Source organism: Labrus mixtus, chromosome 1, assembly GCF_963584025.1.
Source record: "Labrus mixtus chromosome 1, fLabMix1.1, whole genome shotgun sequence".
Taxonomy (NCBI): Eukaryota; Metazoa; Chordata; class Actinopteri; order Labriformes; family Labridae; genus Labrus; species Labrus mixtus.
Window position 1 is genome coordinate 8,481,461 of NC_083612.1, and position 20,419 is coordinate 8,501,879.

Genomic DNA, 20,419 nt, shown 5'->3' on the forward strand with positions numbered 1-20,419 from the left:
AGGTTTCTAGAAGCAGCAGACACTGTTGTGACAGTTAGCAGAGGCAGCATGTGGAGGACAGGGAGGGGGGCGTATCTGAATGGCTTTAACATCTTTAAACAATTAGACCCGTTTTTTCACAGCAAACCACTTAGATTTCAGATACAATCAAAAAATTCTCTCAATCCACTTCAATCCCAACAGTTTTTTTTTTTTTTGTTTTTTTTTCCAAAGATTTATTTTTGAGCTTTTTGTGTCTTTAATGGAGTGCTAGGACAGTGGATAGAGCTGGAAATCAGGGAGCGAGAGAGTGGGGAAGGACATGCGGGAAAGGAGCCACAGGCTGGATTCGAACCCGGCAATCCCAACAGTTTGCCGTGAAAGCTGTCACCACTGACGTCACCAAACACCAGCTCAGCCAATCCAATTCAACAGCAGTAGCTGGCTTCAACCAGTAGAGGGCAGTCACTGAGCAAATTTCTAACACAATATGTCAAATTTAAATAGTTTGTACTCAAAAGGCCAACTTTTGGACCAGAATTGATCAACAACTAGAGATGTAAAGATTAATCACGAGGCAGTTAAAAATCGATTCAAAGGTGTCATGGTTCACAGCGGTACTCTGAAAAATAAATCGCAGTAATATCGTGCGAGTGATCAGAGGCTGTTCATGGCAGCTGCGGAGGCCAAACCATGCTAACAAGCGGGTTTGCAGCCCCGCTCGCCCAAACAAGTGCCAGAGCCAAAGAGATTAAGAGGTGCGTTGGTGGCATAATGAGTTAACACAACAGTGATTGAACATGTGGTCCACTGATGCCTTTGTATTAGCAGTTTTCTTTAGTATCACACACCGAGTGTCAAACGGAGAAATCGCAAACCCCATCAGACACCCAAAGTGGTTTCAAAAGCGGTGTAGCTGCTTTTGTCACTGCTGAGTTACCAGTAGTCATTTAAGATGACCTCTAAAAAAACAATACTGAGGAAAACAATCCTGATTTATACTTCAGCGTCCAATCTACACTGTAGCATACACGTAGCCCTGTACATACGGGGTACCTCCTTGCACCTCCTGAAAAATCTAACTACGACGCGACAGCAAGCCCTCTGTGATTGGACCACTGGATAACATCGTATTTCCTGCATTTACAACATTCCCGGCAACACTGCCATTTACAAACTTCTGCAGAAGCAAGAAGGCAACAAGTCAGTATAATCATCTGCTGCTCAGTTTCGGTCGCCATGGTTTCCTGTACACAAACAAGCAGAGAAAGAGGAACTGAAAACTGGCGCTATGACAAGCGTAGAAATCGGACTGCCAACTCTGCTGTGCGAAGTTAAACTTAATTACCGCCTCCATACTCTTCCGTCCTTTCTGCCTCTTTGTTACTTGTCCATTTCAAACATACATCCGGGTTAAAAAGCACAAGAGGAACAGAAGAAATGAAATTGTCACCAATGAGACACCTGAGCTTCACACACAGAGATTGTCAAAGGTGACTGAAGAAAGCTTCTAGGTATCAGTGTTTGTCATTAAACAGAAGAAAAACAAGAAACGGGGGATGCATCATGACAATAAAACCTGCAGGAGGAGAGCCTATATTCTCCCGTCAGCGCTCAGCAGTCAGATTATCGTGATCAGATGATGATAAATCTGTGGTTATATAACTGCTGATCTGACTGACAGAGGCTCGACCCAGAGCGCTGCAACATGTAACAGGATTTCAGCCATTAAAGTTTCCCGTCATGCCTTCAAACGCTTCACACGATAGAAGAATGTCACGCTGAGAACCAGACACGCCAGATTTAACTGGAATGTACCGACACTGACATGTACATAAAGTCCATGAACACAGCACGGAGGTGATGAAGCTTCAGGTGGCGTTCAGAAGGTAGAAAAGTCGGCATTAAAAGACATGAGAGGCTAAAGAGGCTGGTCAGGGTTTGTCCTGCACTCTGAACCAACAAAAAGGCCTCATAAAGGTTTCTTACAAGACCTTTAAAAAGACTCTATAAAGTCCTGAATGACCTGACTGTGGAAGGTCTACCCGTGGTGTTGTGTTTCCTGGGTTCATGACTTCATACACACTGCATTGATTAAATGGGATGTGCACATGAAGGGGCGGTGATAAACACAGTCTGAGTGTATTCAAATGGTAACATTACCTGCTCAGTTTTATTCAGAGTGGAGTCAATCAATCAGTCCATCAATACAACACCGAATCATTACAAAATGCTTTTGACTCCGAGGTGAGGCTGAGACCGATTTGGAGTACTCCAACACTACAAAAGTGATCTCAGGACACAGCCAGAACAAAAATGTGACCTCGAGACTGTAATAATAAATGTATTGATTTAAGAGACCTAACATTAATCCAATGATGTTCCTTATTCCATAGTTAAGTTAATGTTGTTACCTCAGTTCCCATAGTTTCTTCCAAACTATCCAAACAAGTAGTAAGAACCCTTAGCTTAAGATCAAAATAAAAGCATAACTCAAACTTTAAATTCCATTATTTTGCATTTTCAATTAATGTGAATAATTGTGATTACCTATTGGAAGTCGGCGACTAATCATGATTAAAAAAATAAAGTTTGAGAGCCGTACACACAACCCAGTTCCCGTACAGTGATCAGTATCCTTTCTGAAATAATGGACAGATGCTTGCTAGTTTACAGCTTACGGCTACAATTCAATTGTCTGCGTTTGAAAAACAACTGCGGCAGCGGACTTCAATCAGATTTTGGGGGGGGGGGGGGGGCTTTAATGTGCCTTTGTTAAGGAGAGAGGGGAATGACACGCGGAAAATGCGCAACGGGTCGGATTCTAACCCGGGCCGGACGGTAGCCTCAGTACATGGGCCACACAAACTAAACAGTAGTCCATCGGCGCCCATTATTCTTCTCATCCCATCTCTTTAACTCTTCAAGGCTGTTTCATCAAAGGGTCACAACACAAGAAATTAAATGAACAAAAAAAAAAGGAGAAAACCTGAATCCACGCTTAAAGTATTTGAGTGTACTTCAAAGTATTTTCCACTGTAGTACATCTTGTTCTTGTTGTGATTCTTTTTAGTTGGTTGTAACCTCTGCAGCCTGAACCTGATCTCCATCTCCTCACCTGAACTCGTTTCCTGCCGTCTGGGATGTTGCGCACGCCCCCTCCTCGCCTCCGCTTCCCTTCAGCTCTGCAGCCCCTCTGTCCTCCACAGTCCACACTCTTCATCCGACCTCCTCCAACCCCCTTAGACCTGGAAGCCCCCCATCCTCCACCCTCTGGACGACCTTCCTGCCCCGCAGCCTCCGAGCTCCGATCGGAATCCACCGCCTTGTTGGTCCAGCTCTTGACGAGGCTGTGGAGGGTCAAGACCGCCAGAGTGCACAGGACGTACATGACCCAGTCCCGCAGATCCAGCTCAGCTCAGGAGGAAGGAGGTTTTTGGTGGATGTTCTACGTCATCGTCTCTGAATCCAAAACGGTTAAAAAACGAAAGTCCAGTCCTGTTCAGGTGGGAGCCGACGGGTGTCTCGATTACATCCTCAAAGTTTTGTGAGACGAAGGGGCTCTGTGGTCTTCAAAACGTTTCCCCGTCCAGGTGAACGCGGCTCATCAGGTCTGGTTTTATCTATTTAATCCTCCGACTCTCTGTCCTCGCTTTTGTTTCACCTCTGTCCTGAATCCCGCCCCTGTCACAGTCAACACCACATTTCCACAGAAGTGATAAACGCTGGTGGACCTTGTCCCGTCCTCTCTGCTGCCGCCGTCACAGCCACGTTATTATTCATCCGACTGGTAACCAGAGTCTGCAGGCGGCAGCTTCAGTTTCTCAATGTAACTGAAGACACTCGACTCGACACGCTCTCTGTACAAACGCCTTCACAACACCTCAACTATCAGCAGACTCCATGTCAAAATAAAGTCACTAAACTTCTCTAAGGTCCTTTTTTTGGCTTTTAAAGAGAGAGACAATGGACGCTTATTTCATCACCAGCTTTGTGTTTAAAATCTGTCACACAAAGGAACAAATGTAAAGTTTGAATGTGAGCGACTGGGACCAAAAACTTTCAGATAGTAACTTTTTACGGTGAGGATTAAAGCAAACGAGAAATGAAAAAAAGATTACCTATACATCTGAGTTTAAACTCACTCTGCATGGCAGGAAAAAGACGTACTCGTTGGAAAAACAAAACAAAAATCTGCAGAAGTCGTTCAGACTCCAGATGAGTTTGAAGTTGTACCAGAATCTTTAGCCAAATGTTCCAATGGAAACTGAGTCTCTTACAGGAACTTTTCAAAATCTCTACTTGCTGTTCTGTCAACTCAACTTACTTTCTACTCTCTACGACTTGATCCAGAAATCCAACAACAAGGATACGAGACACCGCAGACATTTTGAGGTTCATAATCCAGAGCGACAGGAAACGTAAACGTCCAAACTCCTCTTTAACAGTTCACTTCACTTTCCTTCAGAGCTCCCGGAGTGGAGAGTCGTCTCTTGCCCGTTTTCTGCTTCGTTAGTTCAGTTTGCCTTCCCATTGGACGATCAGCGGGTCCAAGTCGGTCCGGGTGTCGACCCCGCACAGACCGGTCCGACTCATCTCTCCTTCCCATTACCCTCCATAACACTCAAACAGATTAGAGCGGAGGCAGGTCGGGTCTTCACCTCCATCAGGGGATGACAAATCAACAGAGAGAGAGAGAGAGCGCCCTACACTCAGTGTGCACCTCTCTCGCCCATGCCTCCCTCCCTCCCTCCCTCCCTCTCCCTGTCCTGGGGCCATCTGTCGTTGCTGCAGGATAAAACTCGCCGATGATGTAACACATGATGACACTTCATGATGCTTTTATGGAGAAGTTCACCATCAACAGGTCAGACTTCATAAAATTCAAGTTTGCACCAATTTTTCAAGATTTTGTTTTTATTTTAAAAAATGGAAATTGGAGGGTAAGTGGGGAATGACATGCGGGAAAGGAGCTACAGGTCGGACTAGAAGTTTGCCATTTGCTTGGAGGAGTAAAGCCTCCGTACATTAGGCCCAACCTAACCGCTAGGCCATCAGCGACCCTCAGATTTCACCACTTTGCTATCACACATGGGTTTGAACTTGAATACCAGTTTGTTTTGTAGATAGAGATTTTATTCTCGTTGTATTAAAGAGCACAACAAAACTTTCCCGTACAGCAGCAGGACAAACTTTATTGGACTTTGTTTACATTTGAAGCTGTAATTTAGTTTATAGTCTTGGAGAAATGGGAAACTGTCGCTCAGTAATTTAGCAGGACAAACTAAACTTGATATGGTTTCTTACGATGTGAAGTGGACTGTTTGAATCTATCACAGCAGTGGGCTGCTGTCTGCAGAGAGACGAACCTCCCTCATGTAAGTTTGCATCTTCAGATTCGCACCACTGTTTCTTCTGCCACAACTTTACAGTCTTCATTTACTGGAGGTCAAGAGTGCATGCGCTGGCTCAAGTTACGCTCAAACGATTTTGCCTTGATCAAACTGCAGACCTCTTCAGACGATGCCCTGATGGACTGAATATTCTGAATTTGAACGGCTCATCACAGTTTGAACTTTCTCCCCCAGGTTCGAATGAATGCTCGAACTTTGCATAAAAAATGGCCGCCCTAATGCAGACGAGATGAATCTAATAAAATACTTTCCCCTTTGAATATTTCTTCTGCTTGTATATTCTTATTTCTGAGTGAGGACACATTATGATTGTTAAAGGGTAAACGTTGATGCTTGAATTTGAGCACGTTAGCGTAATGGTAGTGCCACTTTTCTCCTCCAGTTGGCGATGTTTTAAACACATGCTGCCTTTCCCTTTGTCTATAAAGTAAACATATGGATCTCTACTTGTGTCTTAACAGAGAAGCTTCAGTTATGTTAAAGTTTTGAACGTTAGAGCAGGACATCAGAAATGTTTTTGACACGGTTCTGGGTCGAGTGGTTTGACTCTTTATCGCCCTCTTCCTCCTCACAATCGCCCTCGTTGCTAACCGTGCTGGAAAACTCTTCCGCTCCGTCTTGAATACAGTGACAGATTCTGGATCGTGGGAACTGGGCTCAGTGGGAGCTGACAGTCTGAATCACAGCCAGTGAATTATGATGCATGTTTCCGTTTATGGACTCGCTGCGTCCAGTAGTGACCCGTCGTCAAACTGGACCGTTTCTGAAAACTGCTCTGGAGGAACAAAAGAGAACGTTTCCAGTCCACCGACCACTTTCAGGGTCCTAATGAGGGGGGGGCGGGCGGGGGGCGGGTCACAGCAGGAAGCTCTCTCAGGATCACAGTTACTAGAAGGGGGACTCTAGATAGTAAACCAAACGTGACATGAAAATACATTTACTTTTCCACAGTCATTCATCAAAATTTTAAAGACATCATTTAAAACAAGGAGCAGCTGTACGTGTAGTGTGTCCCAACTCTCTTTCTTCAATACCTACGCATGTTATTTTAAATGTAATAATGCATTTACAACAATGTCACGTAAGGAAAAATGACTGAGAACATGGAGCTCCATTGAAGAAAACATGTGAATTACTGAAAAATAAACATTCTCCCCTGCAGAAGTCGGGGCCCCATTGGGCAGCTAAAAGATGAAATACATAAAGATGGCCGACTACCACATACTGAGGAGGAAGAAAGGCCTGAACACTCGCTTAAATGCCAAAACAAGTTGTAATTGATGCCAATGTTTCAATCAGAGGTCTTCTTCAGGTGTTCATTTATGTATTTTTTTAATCACCTGAAGAAGACCTCTGGTCAAAACTTGCTTTTGACTACCTCCTTTTTCTTCAACTCTACCACAGAGCCACAGAAGAACAAAGACGGAGGGGAAAGAGGGGGAGAGGAGGAACAACAAGAACATAAACATGATAAAGAAGATTGAATATGTTGACATCATTATTTCAGGTAACTGAAATGGCCATGTTCAATGTAACATAACCACATTAAAATGTAAACAATGTGCAGCTCAGTAGAATCTCAGACACACAGCTGAATGCTGAGACGATGAAAACTATTTAATGCACCAACTTGATTTATTTAGGTTTTTTGGCAGTTGTAATATAGAGCTGAGGCTGATGGCTTAAGTATCTGGTCCTAATCCAAAGAAATGTTCACATTGAAATGTTGATCTCAACTGTTGAAGATTTCTAACTGAGCTGAAAAACTCAACATTTGTCTCTCCACTCTGGATGAAATGTTTCACAGATAGATTTTACTTAGGTTCAACAGTCACCGCTCATAGAAACAAGCTGTGTTGTTTTTCTGCAGGTGACGAGCAAAACTCTACCAAACAATAACCGATCAAAAACAAAACAATAAAATGTTCCAGAGAATAAAATAATCTTTGATGTCTCACAGAGAGATGAAGGTGTGTCAGTTACCAGTCAGAGTCAGACTGCAGGCAGAGAAAGAGGAGGTTCAGGGGAATATAAAACAAACTGGAGGTCATCTGAGGGTCCTGCTGCAGGTGTGTGTGTGTGTTAGTGAAGGGGGGTATCAGGTGTGTTAGCGACAGTAAGAGGCTCACAGGCTCCAGATTAAAGCAGATTAATGGAAACTTGCTCCTCTCTTCATTTAAGGAGCTTTTAATGACTCAGACGCTGCACTCTCTCTGCAGCTGAATACTGAATACATCCCCACAGGTTTAAAGACCTCCACTGTTCATACTGCACCCATTTTATAAAGCTGTAACATCAACGTTAGAGCTTTTCACACAGAGAGCAATATAACCAGAACAGTCTGAGCATCCACACGGTGTGATGAAAACACACGGTGTGTGTGCTCCAGCTGTGTCTCCAGATGTGTCTGCAGCTTCAGATCATGACACAAAGAAGCGACAAGAAAACCAGAAAGCAAAGACGATGTACTGTTTTAATCCTCCATTTGTGCGTCTCTTTCTAAAGCTGAGTAAATGGACTTAAGCTTGTATTTCTTTTCTAGTGTTCCGACTACTCAAAGCACTTTTACACCGCAGGTCACACCTTCACATTCACACACTGATGGTAGAGGCCGCTGTGCAAAGTGTCCATCAGAAGTAACTAATCCCATTCATACACCGCCAACTAAGCAGCAGGAGCAACTTGGGGTTAAGTGTCTTGCCCAAGGACACATCGTACATGTGGCTGCAGGAGCTGGGGATCGAACCCTCGACCTTCCGGTTGAGAGACGACCGACTCTACCAACTGAGCCACAGCTGTCCTAGCCGAGTGTTTCCTAGTCTTATGTAGCGCAAAAGGTAAACTTGTCTGTTATTGTCCCTTCTTCATGAAGAAAAGCTCAAAAAGGGAATTAATTGCAAACATTAAAAAAGTGAAGCAGTCTTTGGACAGAAAATGTTTCAACTCTAAAATCTTTAAACATAAATTACAAAAAGAAGTAACAACGCTGTTTTCAGATTCTCCGACTGCACCTGAACTCACTGCAGCTTTGTTTCAGGAGAGAGGGAGAGAATGAGGCGTTGTTTGGGTTTTAGTGGTTCCCAAAATGCACTGCACACACCCGTCTCAGCTCCACATCTCAGCTATTTCAGGAGGAAATTACAGAGTAAGCAGCAGCAGGGCGGAAACACACACTGAACCATGTAACATGGCTCCAACATGACATCAGTCATCTGGAGACAAAAAAAAGAAAAAGGAGACTAAAAGAGGGAGGAGGAGGACAAAGGAAAAAAGCTGACTGTGAAGGAAAGAACCAGAGGAGGAGAGAGGAGGCCTTCATCTCCTCCTTTTCCTGTCTCTGTTCTGCATCTTTCTTCTCAAAACAAACACGGACTCTCAGTCGATGATTTCCCACACGAGCCAACATGTAGCCTTGTTCAGCACAAAGACCTGCTTCTGGTGTCTCACAAGGAAACAAATGAATCTGTGTGTCTGCGAAGGTTCTTCTTCATTCAGGGTTTGATAGTTTTAAGTTTTCTCCAAAAGAGACGCAAAACCTCCATCATCTTCAAAAACTAAAACAAAGTCCAGTTGACCTTTGAATTGAAATGCAGCTGAATGGCAACAAATAAAAAGGTTAAATTCATGGAGCTATCTGTGCTCACAAAGTAGGAGGAGAGTGATTGCAGGTTTTATGGTGTGTTCAGACTCAAGTTGATAGTTGGACTGTAAACAAGGGCAACACAGAGAACAGGAAGTCCTGGCTGGAAGTCCTTCAGCGCTATAGTTTTGGCTGCACTGGAAGCCTCAAAGGTTTCTGATTGCTCCCAGAGAATATATATTTATCATCGGACGATGGCAGATTTGTTCCAAGACCAGATTGAGGCCAACAAATTCAGGGTTTGGTGGCCTGGGGCAGTTGGGCTGACAATTATTATTCTAAATTTGAACAATGAAGGGGGGGGGGGGGGGAGAATATGTGATGCTAGCAATCAGACTGTCTGAAGCATCCAGCAGAGGGCGCTCTCAGCAGTACCTGAACATTGCATAAACTCTTGATCTCAGCACACGAAGACAGTAATGTTGTGGCAAAACCAACAGGGGGCGCAATTCAGGAAATACAAAACCTACATGAAGGAGACTCCACCCTCTGCTTGTTTTGTGGAGAGACGCAGGCGGTGAGATACCCGCAACTCTCCACGCCAGATGCATCAAATTACTATCATCTTTCAGTTACACGGTTCAACACAAACGATTGGGCTTCGGGGCTGCACCGTGGGGCCATGGTTACCACTGTTCCCTCACAGCGAGGAGGTTCTTTGTTCAAATCCTCGTCTGACAGGAGGCCCCTCTGTGAGGAGTTTGCATGTTCTCACTGTGCATGCGTGGGTACTCCCGCTTCCTCCCACAGTCCAAACACATGCTCGTTAGGTTCATTGATGACTCTAAATTGCCCGTAGCTGTGACTCAATCAATAAATCAAACTTTATTTATTCTCGAAGGGACATTGAGGTTTCCCTTATTTTCCAATGCTGTCGAGATTAAAAGCTCAGTAAAACAAACAAAAACAACAACAAACACTTAAAGTGAATTACAAAAACCACTGAGATCCATTTGAAACAGTTACAATTCAAACAAAGTGGCTAGAAATAAAATTCCTAAACTCTGCAAGAAAGGGAAGAACTCTAATGTTTAGAGTTTGCTGGGGGGGTGGGGGGGGGCGCACCAGTCCAGGGTGTAACCCGCCTCTCACCCAATGACAGCTGGGATCGACTCCAGCTGTCATGTTTCTGGAAAAACTCAGAATCTCTCTCCTCTGCAGATGTTTGCAGCGACATCGATATATGTATTTTCTGGCTAAAAAGACAACAAAAAGAAATGTACCCCTTTAGATGTCGTGTGGTTGTTTTACCGTGGACAGAAATCTTTACTGTACACATATTGTTTTCACTTGATTTGGGGTTTCTAGCTTTAGCCCAAAGAGACCACACAAGTCAAACACACTAACTTTCCAGAAGGATCTCTCACTTATACATCGAGCTGTATTTCCTCGCCTGTTGACACGATTTTGCTAAATCAGCCCTGACTGTAAAGGCCTCACTCCGTCTGGTGGTCTGTGGCTTTATAGAGATCTCTCTGATATAATTACATGACATCATTAATGTGTTTAAAATCGGACTGTTCTCCGGCCAAACAGCTTCTTCCTGTCTCAGAGGGGAAAAAAAAAAATCACAGAGAGTTCTGGAAAACTTTGAGGATCTTTGGGCGTGATGTGCGGTCGTGTGTGGACATTCCTAAAGTAATGACTTCAATAATTAAATATCCTTTCTGGAAAATGTTTGTTATCTTTAATCAAACAGGGGGTCAGCCTCTTAACAGTGAAGTCCCGTCTCTAAAGGAAGAAGCTCATGTTGTGCTTCTGTACAGTAGAGCAGCAAACAAGCAGACGCCCCGCAGCATCATGGGAGATGTGGTTCAACAGCTCCACCTGCTGGACTCCAAGTGAACAGTTCTGACATGTCTGGTTTCAATCAAACACATGTTACATAACATTTCTCACACACACACACACACACACGTTGCATTCAGAGTGTTGATGAAGCGGCTGTGATGTCATCATGTTTTAAAAAAATAAAAAAACGTTACATTTCTCACACCACACCCCAACAGTGCAGATCCTGCAGGCTCACTCAGAGTCCGTCTGACAAGTCAAACAAGTCGATCCTGGACCGCAGACACAGAACATGAACCACATCAAGACAGGCTTTTATACCAGGAGACACTTTGATATCGCCCGACAAAAGCTCCGCTAATATTTGACGTCAGGGATCTGTTTTTTGTTTCACTTTGAAGTCCTGCGTCATTACAGATGTTTCCTTTCTCAAAAACACATTCCAGAGTCAAACCAACAATGTGCTACGTCATGAGCACCAAGCTCAATCCTACCCCCCAAAAAGGACTTGTTACATTACAAATAAACACTGGTCAAAGCTGTGCTGCAGCGTGTCGAGATGAAACAACCAGAAGAAGAACACAGTGCGGCATTGTGTATGTTAGCCACATAAGAAACTCCACAAATACAGAGCTGAAGCCAATAGATCTGACAGACAGATTTTCACTAACATTTACCAGATATAACCACAAACATTTTTTTTAGCTCAAGAAAATGACTAAAACAGGTAAACAATGAATCATCGAAATTGGTCCACGTTGGTTTCCTGGAAACTCTACCAGTTCTTGTAATATTCATTAAGACCATTTGATGTGATGTAACAGTTCATGAGGACAAGTTCCCAATAAGTTTGTCACAATACAATAAGAGTTTTAATCTCATGTTACCATACTAGTCAATTTAAACCAAGAATCTTCTCACTGTCAGGCAACAGCGCTAACCACTGGACCACTGTGCAGCACCAAATTAATAATAATTTCTTTGAATGTTAAGCCCTTCACACATTGCACAGATTTCCAATTATGTAATTGTGCAATGTGGACAAGAGTTTTCTGTCTTTCTCTACCTGCAAGATTTTCAAAGTGGACTTTGCTAATGATGATAGCATGTTGACACCATTTTTGTAAGCAGCCATGTCAGAAATCTCTCGTTCAAAAATCACTTGATCTAATCAGACCGTTTTTTTTTTTTTGGGGAACAACGCTTATCTTTCATAAAATCAAAACGGATGACTTAGGAAATAATTCACTCCTGTACAGTGTGTGCCACTGAGCTAATCAAATTTTGTGTTTTGAATCAGGCTGTAAACATGTTCATTACTGCTGTAAAAAAAAAAAAAGACTTTTTGAATGGGGTGAGACTTCTGCTGCTTCTGCAGCCAGCCTCAAGTGGACACTTGAGGAACTGTAGGAGTTTGCACATTTTTCAACATCGGATGTTACCGCCCTGGTTCCAACTTTGACCTGCAGTTTATTCCCTCATCGTCCCTCTATCTATCTAAACAGAGGCCTCAAAGCCCAAAAATATATGAATGAAGATCTGTACTTTTTCTTTAAAGCCTACCTACCGATCATTAAACACATGGTATCCAAAATGCTGCTATCTTTAGTTCCTTGGTTCTTAGAAACATCCATTATTTACAGACTGTTAGGACTCCTGATAGAAGATATGTACTCTCTATGAGTGAGTTAAGGTTTATTTTTAAATAAGCAGAGGTCAGACAAAATGCTACAGCTTACACTAAAAGCAATAAAAGTATTTCTAAGAATAAAAATAATTATTCGTCCTGTTTCATTCAGACAAACTCTTATCTCACACCAAATCTTCACGCTGCTCAAACTGAAGCTTTTCCCACAACCTCACAGGCGTCTGAAACACGACAAACTGAAGAGTGAAATCTGATAAAGACACAGTAAATCACATTTCCTCAAATAAGACTAAACCTCGTGCTGCTGCTTTGGGGTCAAATCAGATCTTCTCTACATCGTACAAACATCTTATAGACCCTGACGGGTACAAAAAAAAAGAAAAAGAAAACAGTGGCTCGATTCAGAACCGCTTCCTACGCTCTACCAACAACAACTCTGTATGTAGAGCTTTACATGGAAGTATGCAGCAGTGTGAAATGTTACATGTTGGATGCTAGTATGTATGCTGTAGTGGGCCAGGCTCTTCCAGTTCAAACTTTTGCAGAGAGGAAGTAAACAAACATGGCTAGTCTTACTGTGTAGTAGGGCTGGAAGATTAATCAACTTTATCAGTACATCAGGTTTGAGGAAAATCTTGATTTTCATTTTCTTCAATTTAATCCGCAGCTCCCCTTGGGTTCCTGTAGTTCACCTCATCCCCCCTTGTTTACTTCCTGTGGCTGGACCGCCCCAGGTATGTGGAAACCAGCCAAAACTATTCTGCTTAAGTTGCTCTGCCTCATCTGTACTTTTATTGTACCCTGAAACTGCCTCTCAAACCTTTTTTTAAAGGTTTAATTTTTTACTTTACTTAAAGGCTTGATATGAGATTTTTCACACTTAAATATAATAGAAATCAAGTATATCCTCTGAAAATAACTCTGAGTCATGACTGTCTACAATGGGTGTAACACCCGAGTCCCACTGTCTGTAATGTTTTCAGAGTCCTATCTTCACTTTGTTTACATCGCCCGGACGGCCGGCTGACTCCTCCCCTCGCGTATAAAAGTTGTTTAATTGAGGGACTAGAGAAAAGAAGAATAACATACTGTACTCACTGCTTAACTGTGTTTCTAGATCACGCTCATTTCAGGTAAATTTACATGCAGTGTGAAGATACGAGCATAATAAAGATCACTAGCATTAGCATGCTAACACAACAATGCAGCGCGAGTTGTTTTGGTTTCATGCTGGTGCTCAAGGGCGACATCTGCTGGATCAAAAAATGGCATATAAAGCCTTTAAGGGTTGGACAGTTGAGTGAGAAATCAGGGAGGGAGAGAGCGAGCAACGACCCATACCACCCGTCCGGCAGCCTCCGCACATGGGGCACGCTGTGCGTACCAACCACTAGGCCACCGGCGCCCTGCATCGTGCACTTTTAATATCAAGTTTACAGCTTGCACTTAAAACACTAAAGAGACATTCATGTTCCTTTATTAATCACAAACGCATTTGTCTGAAATCATCACGTGACGCCAATCAGCCAATTAAACCCTTGACTCTGACCAGGCACAGCGAGTGAACATGACAGATAATGCAGGACGGCACGGAGGAGTCAGCGGAGAGAAGTCTCTCTGATATCAGAAGCCCCGCCCCTTCTTGATTTTGATTAGTTGATGAGGGACATTAATGAGTGTGGTGCTGTTCTTGAAGTTGAACTTCTTTCAACCGAGTGCTGTGAGCACAGCAACAAAAAACATTAGACGCAGAGGGTGATTTAGCACTCAGGGCGATGAGCGCTGAAAACGCTTAACAACATCAGTTTGGTATTGAAAACGGGCGCTGCCAGCTCAAAGTAACGCCGTCTGCTGGCCTTACAGCTTAACTATTGTGGTTTGTAATTGGATTGGTTGGCAGTTCAAAATAATCTCAATTATGCTTTGATCATTTGTTCAGAGTACAGAGCTTTTTGTCCTTGCACGGTCCTATCTTTGCAAAAACACACAAACAAAAGTCTGTTTTTATTTCAAGTTGAAAGTTGACTTTAACATGAAGGACTAATTTGACTCCCATAACATTGAAATCATATCAGTTTAAAGAATCCTCTCTGGTCAGGCTCTAATCAGTACAACATCTGGGTGTTTTAGAAACACAATAGCTTTTCCTTTTGTTTGCAAACGGCACACAGCATGATACGAGCAGTTCTTTCTCCAAAAGGCTCCTCGCTCGTCTGGAAGTGATTCTGTTTTGCAGCATCTGGCCTCGAGCGACACACTTTCCGCTGTTAAGTTTCGTCTCGAGTCAGAGGCAACCAAAAGCAACACGGCAGCACGACTCATTTATTCCAGCGACTCAAACGGTGACACACTGCCTCACGCTTCTCCCACTCAGCTGTGCGAGTTACACAACACTGTGGTGGGATAATTACAACAGTTAATGGGATGTGGTGGTGAAGAATAAAAGGTTTGGTAAGGCAACAACTAGCACTAACTGCTTGTTTAAAGGGAGTTAGAAAAAGAACCTAATAGAAATAGAACCTGCAGTTTTAGCACAAATCCCCCTTTGTTTATTAACACACACTTTAGCATTTTTAACCTTGAACTCAGCAAACACTCGGTTAATGTTGAATGATCTCTGAGAGTCTGCAGCTCAGTGAAGCAGTGGGAGTGAATGGAGCTGGTCTCTGTGAGGACAGACCGACTGTTTCTGGTATGTGTTTGTCCTTTTACGATGTCGAGCAGAAAGATGTGCAGCACAGGAAACACAGCCAAACAGAGTGAGAGGCAGATTATCCACTTCAATGAAATACCAGAGAGCGCATCATGTGATAAGGGTTACTGTATGAATCATATCTTCTCCAAAATAAATCCAAACTATTTAAACACGACTGGCATCAGTAAAAATGTCACAAAGAGAGGCACTCATGAGGACGTGACAGTAACTCAGTAATTAGCCTTGTAGCTTCTACCAGCTGGACAGTTTCTGTTAGAGCCTGACCGATATGGGATTCTTGAGCCTGATACCGATATTAGCTGTTTAGTAGATTATTTCTTTGTTGTAACAATGCTTCTTGGCAAAAAAATCTTATACCGCTGGAAAGCCTGTTTATTTCCCTTTTAAATGGTGCCACATTTGTAAGGAACATGCATTTTGTGGGATAAGCAGCAGAGCCGAGTATGTGGGTTGTGCCTGTGAAAAACTTCTCTGCCAATGCCAAATATAATTAAGACAGGGTGGTCACTCACATGGAAAGTAACTACGCATGTACATGCATCAAAACTTGACACTCTGGAGAGTGATGATGCTCGTCGTCATCCATAAAGCGCCCTCTGCTGGAGAAAGAGAACTGCTAGTTTAATACAATGAAACGCTATTCGACTGGTGAATAAATCTTGTAATTTCGTCGCATATCTGCGATAAAATGACCCGATACTGATTGTTACTTAATATGCAAATGTTGGCCGCTATTATCGGCTGGCCGTTTAATTTTAAACGACTCTACAACGGGCTGTAGCGATTGTCAATCGACGTTGGTCTTTAGTTTTTAACAACACCTCAACTCTTCTTTTTAACAAATGCATGTTGTCTTTGAGAGGGAGGCGTTTACAGCACTATGTGTGTTTTATGTGCAGTTGCACTCAGAGACCTTTAGTGGGCGCCAGAATGCACCAAACCACATTTCTTCATAATATTGCTTTAATTATCTGGCTTTACTTTGAATAATTCAGTACTTTTCAATGTTTTACAAAACAAACAGTAAGTTTTCTCTTAGCTTCACTTGTTGGTACTTCTCTCTTATTTAAATGAGTTAAAGAACCAGATAAGGGAATTAAGTTTGAGCTGCTTCCACGTCAGTAGAGAATCAGATCAGTGATGTGGCTGCAGCTCGGCCTCTGGACAAAAACCTGCAGACAAAACCCAGATTTATTTATAGAAACTCCTCTGCTGCAGCGGTCAGTCTCTGCGGACACACCCTGCAAGACAGCCGCCTCCTCAACCAAACACACTGACGTTACTGTCATCATCACTGCAGTGATTTAACTCCACAATACAGAGCTCACACACACACTGAGACACGCGCGCACACACACAGCATGAACAGGAAACTGGGGAGAGTGTCTGTGTCCCAAACGTTCTCATGAAGACCGGAAAAACACATAAATCCTGCAGACTGGGAACGTCGAGCAGCTTCTTTCTGTGTGTTAAAAAATTAATCCCAAGTTTAGGAGTTTAAGCCCAGGCTTAAAATAAGGAGTGGGTTTTTAATCTTGTACACAATTAAAGGAATTAAAGGAGCTCCTGGAAAGTCTTCACATGTTGAACATCTGCTTGATGTTGACGTGTTTTTCCACTAAACAGGATCTGACAGTTTAGTTACAAGCCAATCCCTTCGCTGTAGTGAGAGAACCACAAATCTCATGAAAACAGAGAGGAGCTGTGTTGTGAAACAAGACAAGCTAAAAGAGGCTAAAAGGCTCCTTGGAGCTACAAAGACTGATAATAATTCTGTGTGGGTGGTCTCTGCAAAATAAGAGGGCTGCTTTATGAAGCGTCAGCATCAAACTGTCTTTTTTTACAGCTTTCCACTGTGAGAATTTGCATTTTTGTTTTTTAGTTCTAGACGAGCGGCAACCTCCGGTGTTGGAAAATGAAGCCGATGTGGAAGTGCAAAATCCTGCAGTTCATCGAGAGTCCACTAGAGGCTGGCTGCAGAAGCACCGGAGGTCACATACACACCCATTCAAAAAAAAGACTGTTTTTACTGCAGAAATTAACATGTTCACAGCCTGGTACAAAACACAAAATTCAATTCGCTGATGTCTCGATCAGCACAAACTGTACGGGGGTGGATTTTTTTAATAACTCATCCGTTTTGATTCATGAAAGATAAGCATTGTTCCCAATAAGAAACATAGCTGACATGATTGACAGGAGGGCGCGGTGTAGCCGTTAGTCAAGAGGATTAAAACCCGCCTCAGCTCCAGCTCTCAGTCTGTCATTAGGTTGACTGAAAGTTAGTGTGAGACAGTATTTCCAGCATGGCGACCGCCATCTATGGGCCTTTTAAAGCCCCCTGCAGTAACAGATGGGTGACGTCACTCAGGCTTCGTCCATTAATATTTGCAGTCTGTCGTTTTGGATCAGGGATTATCTGATGAAAAAAGGACATTTGAAAATGTAGCACTGGACTGGAAAGTGACTAACAGCTAAATCATCTGATAGACTAACAAACGAGTGTCATCAGTGCAGCAATAGATTTATGAATCACACAGCAGAAATAAACGCTTCAACAGCTGATCAGTTTGCAGTTTTGAGTCTGCATGTCAACATACGTGCTCATTTTTCTACCAAAAAGCATTGTTTGAGCTACCAGTGAAAAAGTGGATGTTCTTATGTAAAAGGTACAAGAGGGAGGAACCAAGAGGCATGAAAGATGATCAAAGTATTAGTCTTAATTCTCATTTAGCAGACGGTTTTATCCAAAGCGACATATGTACAACACAAGCAAAGATCAAATAAAGAGGAAATATCAGTAAGTGCAAACAAACATTTTAAGTCTGATCGGACACACACGCGCTGACAGGAAGTGACCAGGGTCAAAGCACAACATCGGCCGCTGTTCTTGAGACTTCTAATCAGCATTGAAACCATCCTAAATAAGTTAACATTGTCATTATCAAACAAGACCATCATCATCAATATCATTAAGGTCGTAGGTAATCATGAAAGAGCTGGGTCCTAAGCTTTTTCTTAAAGGGACTCTGCAGATCAAATGGAGTTTGGTAGTTCGTCCCACCACTGGGGGGGGCGACAAAGTAGAAGAGTCTATACTAAGCTTAAGGTCTGCAAGTCAAACCATTTCCTGCGGACTACTTTTTGTTTTTCGAGTTACATCACTGTCACGTAAGATCCTCATTGGTTTTTAACTTTTACTGATACATCCTTTTAGACATTTGGAACTTCAAGAAACACGCTTTATGTTTGCAGCTCAGCTCACAGCCCCCCCTAATGTTTGGTGTCTGCAGTGTATTGACTTTTACGATTTCAATACAGTGTAGGTTGTGGTTTTGTAATTTATTTCAAGGATAGCCCCTTGAGATGCATCATCTCATTTTCGAGGGGGTCCTTTACAAAACATAAATATAATCATCAGTAATACAAAATCAAAATGAAAGGTAAATCCAAAACATAATACCAAACATTTAAACACAGAGACACCCACACCACACACACTCACACTTAATGCTCCCCCAAGCCTAGCCACCCACCAACCAGCCAATATTACACAATCAGAAAAAAAAAGGAAAAGAAAACCTCTGCAATAACATACATGTAAAAGGTAGAGGTAGAGCTGTGTACACCCATTACAGCTCAGCTCACAGCCCCCCTAATGTTTGGTGTCTACAGTGTATTGACTTTTACGATTTCAATACAGTGCAGATTGTGGTTGTAATCATGGTTCCTGTTGTTTAGGACTGGGGTCAACACCTCTGAAGACAACACTGAAGGAATCTTGGCTAAAAAGGAGCAAATGTTACTTAAATTGCAGCGCAGCTCACATCCCGAATTGGCTTCTAGTTTCTGATAAAGAGCACCAGAGGGACAATGACTTCAATACTAAACTGTTTAACTTGGAACAAATGTTATATTTTTTTTTAGGAAAATCTGAATGCCACCTGAAAAATGTGTGGAAGGCAATAAACTTTAGTGCACGTAAATAAACTACATTGATTTTAACCAGTGAACCCTCAGGCTTACATCATTAAAGGGATATTCTCAGGATACTCTACAAAATGGCAAAAAAAATTATTAGAGTCCGACCGATTAATCGACCAGCCAATTCTATCGGCCAGGATTAGAAATCTAAGTGACTATCGTATCGGCTAATTTTATCGCAGATATTACTAGATTTATTCACCAGTCAAATAACATTTAATTCGGGTTTCATTATATAACCAAGCAGTTCTCTTTCACCAGCAGAGGGCGCTAAATGGATTATCGTCACTCAAGCGTTGATGCGCGTTCATGCACAGCTACTTTCCAGTTGAGTGATCATCAAATCTTGGTTTTATATCTTTTCCACAAGTGTTTGATAACTGCATGTGAGGAATCAAAGCAATTCATGTTTATATCTATCTCTACAGATTGAACAACATATCGGCATCTGATTTTTTTTCTCCCCAATATCGGTCCAAAACATCCCATATCGGTCGGACACTAAGATTTTATCCTGGTTATATTTCTCCCATTCATGCATGAATAATTTTTAAGGACTGGTGGGTACTATTTTGTAGCCTATAAATAATCTGAATCTGTAACTTTCAGATATGTAGGCCTATGCACATCACTTGTGTAGTTGCTGGGTCGAAAAAAAAATCAATATGCAAACAAAGACTGGCAACACTATGGCTCCCAAAGATATACTTGTTAATTTTCTATGTGCATTAAGGAACAATAATGCACATAGAAAATAAATACGTTTGGGAGCCATAGTGTTGAGAGTCTTTGTTTGCATCATAACTATTGTAAGTATACAATTGAGAAATGGTGAGCTGGAAGTTTACAGCATCATAGAATATAAATAGCCCAATTTAGCAAAGTAAGTAATACTTTAGTAGGATATGAGTAAATTAACTTGGTTGCATACATTTAAAAAAAATAAAAAATGTAATATTCTTTCTGCTTTTTAGTGACTTGTTTAACAAATGTAATTTTATTGGGTTTTACTGGACAGACTGGAGCATACGTCATTACTTTAATCAATTGTTCAATGAATATAGATATTTTCCAGCCCTGCAGTCATAACTATCAGAGGCACAAACACGTGTGTGTGTGTTTGTGTGTGTGTGTGTGTGTGAGTGTGTGTTTGTGTGTGGCGGCCAGGTGAGGCCTCTTTTGTCACCGAGAGAAAAGAGCTTTGAAGCGCTGGAAACTGCTGGACGTGCTGCATGAAAAGAGCCACA

The 20,419-nt window shown here is 42.3% G+C and overlaps 1 protein-coding gene across 6 annotated transcripts in view; it reads right to left on the minus strand.

Moving 5' to 3' along the window:
• Window positions 1-20,419, minus strand: part of kifc3 (kinesin family member C3) — a 53,868-nt gene that overhangs the window by 32,983 nt on the left and 466 nt on the right. For 2 of the 6 annotated variants that reach the window (XM_061052747.1, XM_061052678.1), the window contains exon 1: window positions 3,098-4,064. The exons of 1 other annotated variant lie outside the window; for it this stretch is intronic. In XM_061052747.1, the coding sequence (XP_060908730.1) occupies window positions 3,098-3,370 (273 nt within the window). In that variant the 5' untranslated portion in view covers window positions 3,371-4,064. Of the gene's footprint in view, window positions 1-3,097; window positions 4,069-20,419 lie in introns of those variants that run through there. 3 more of the 6 variants (XM_061052593.1, XM_061052823.1, XM_061052898.1) reach the window with 3 other exon arrangements.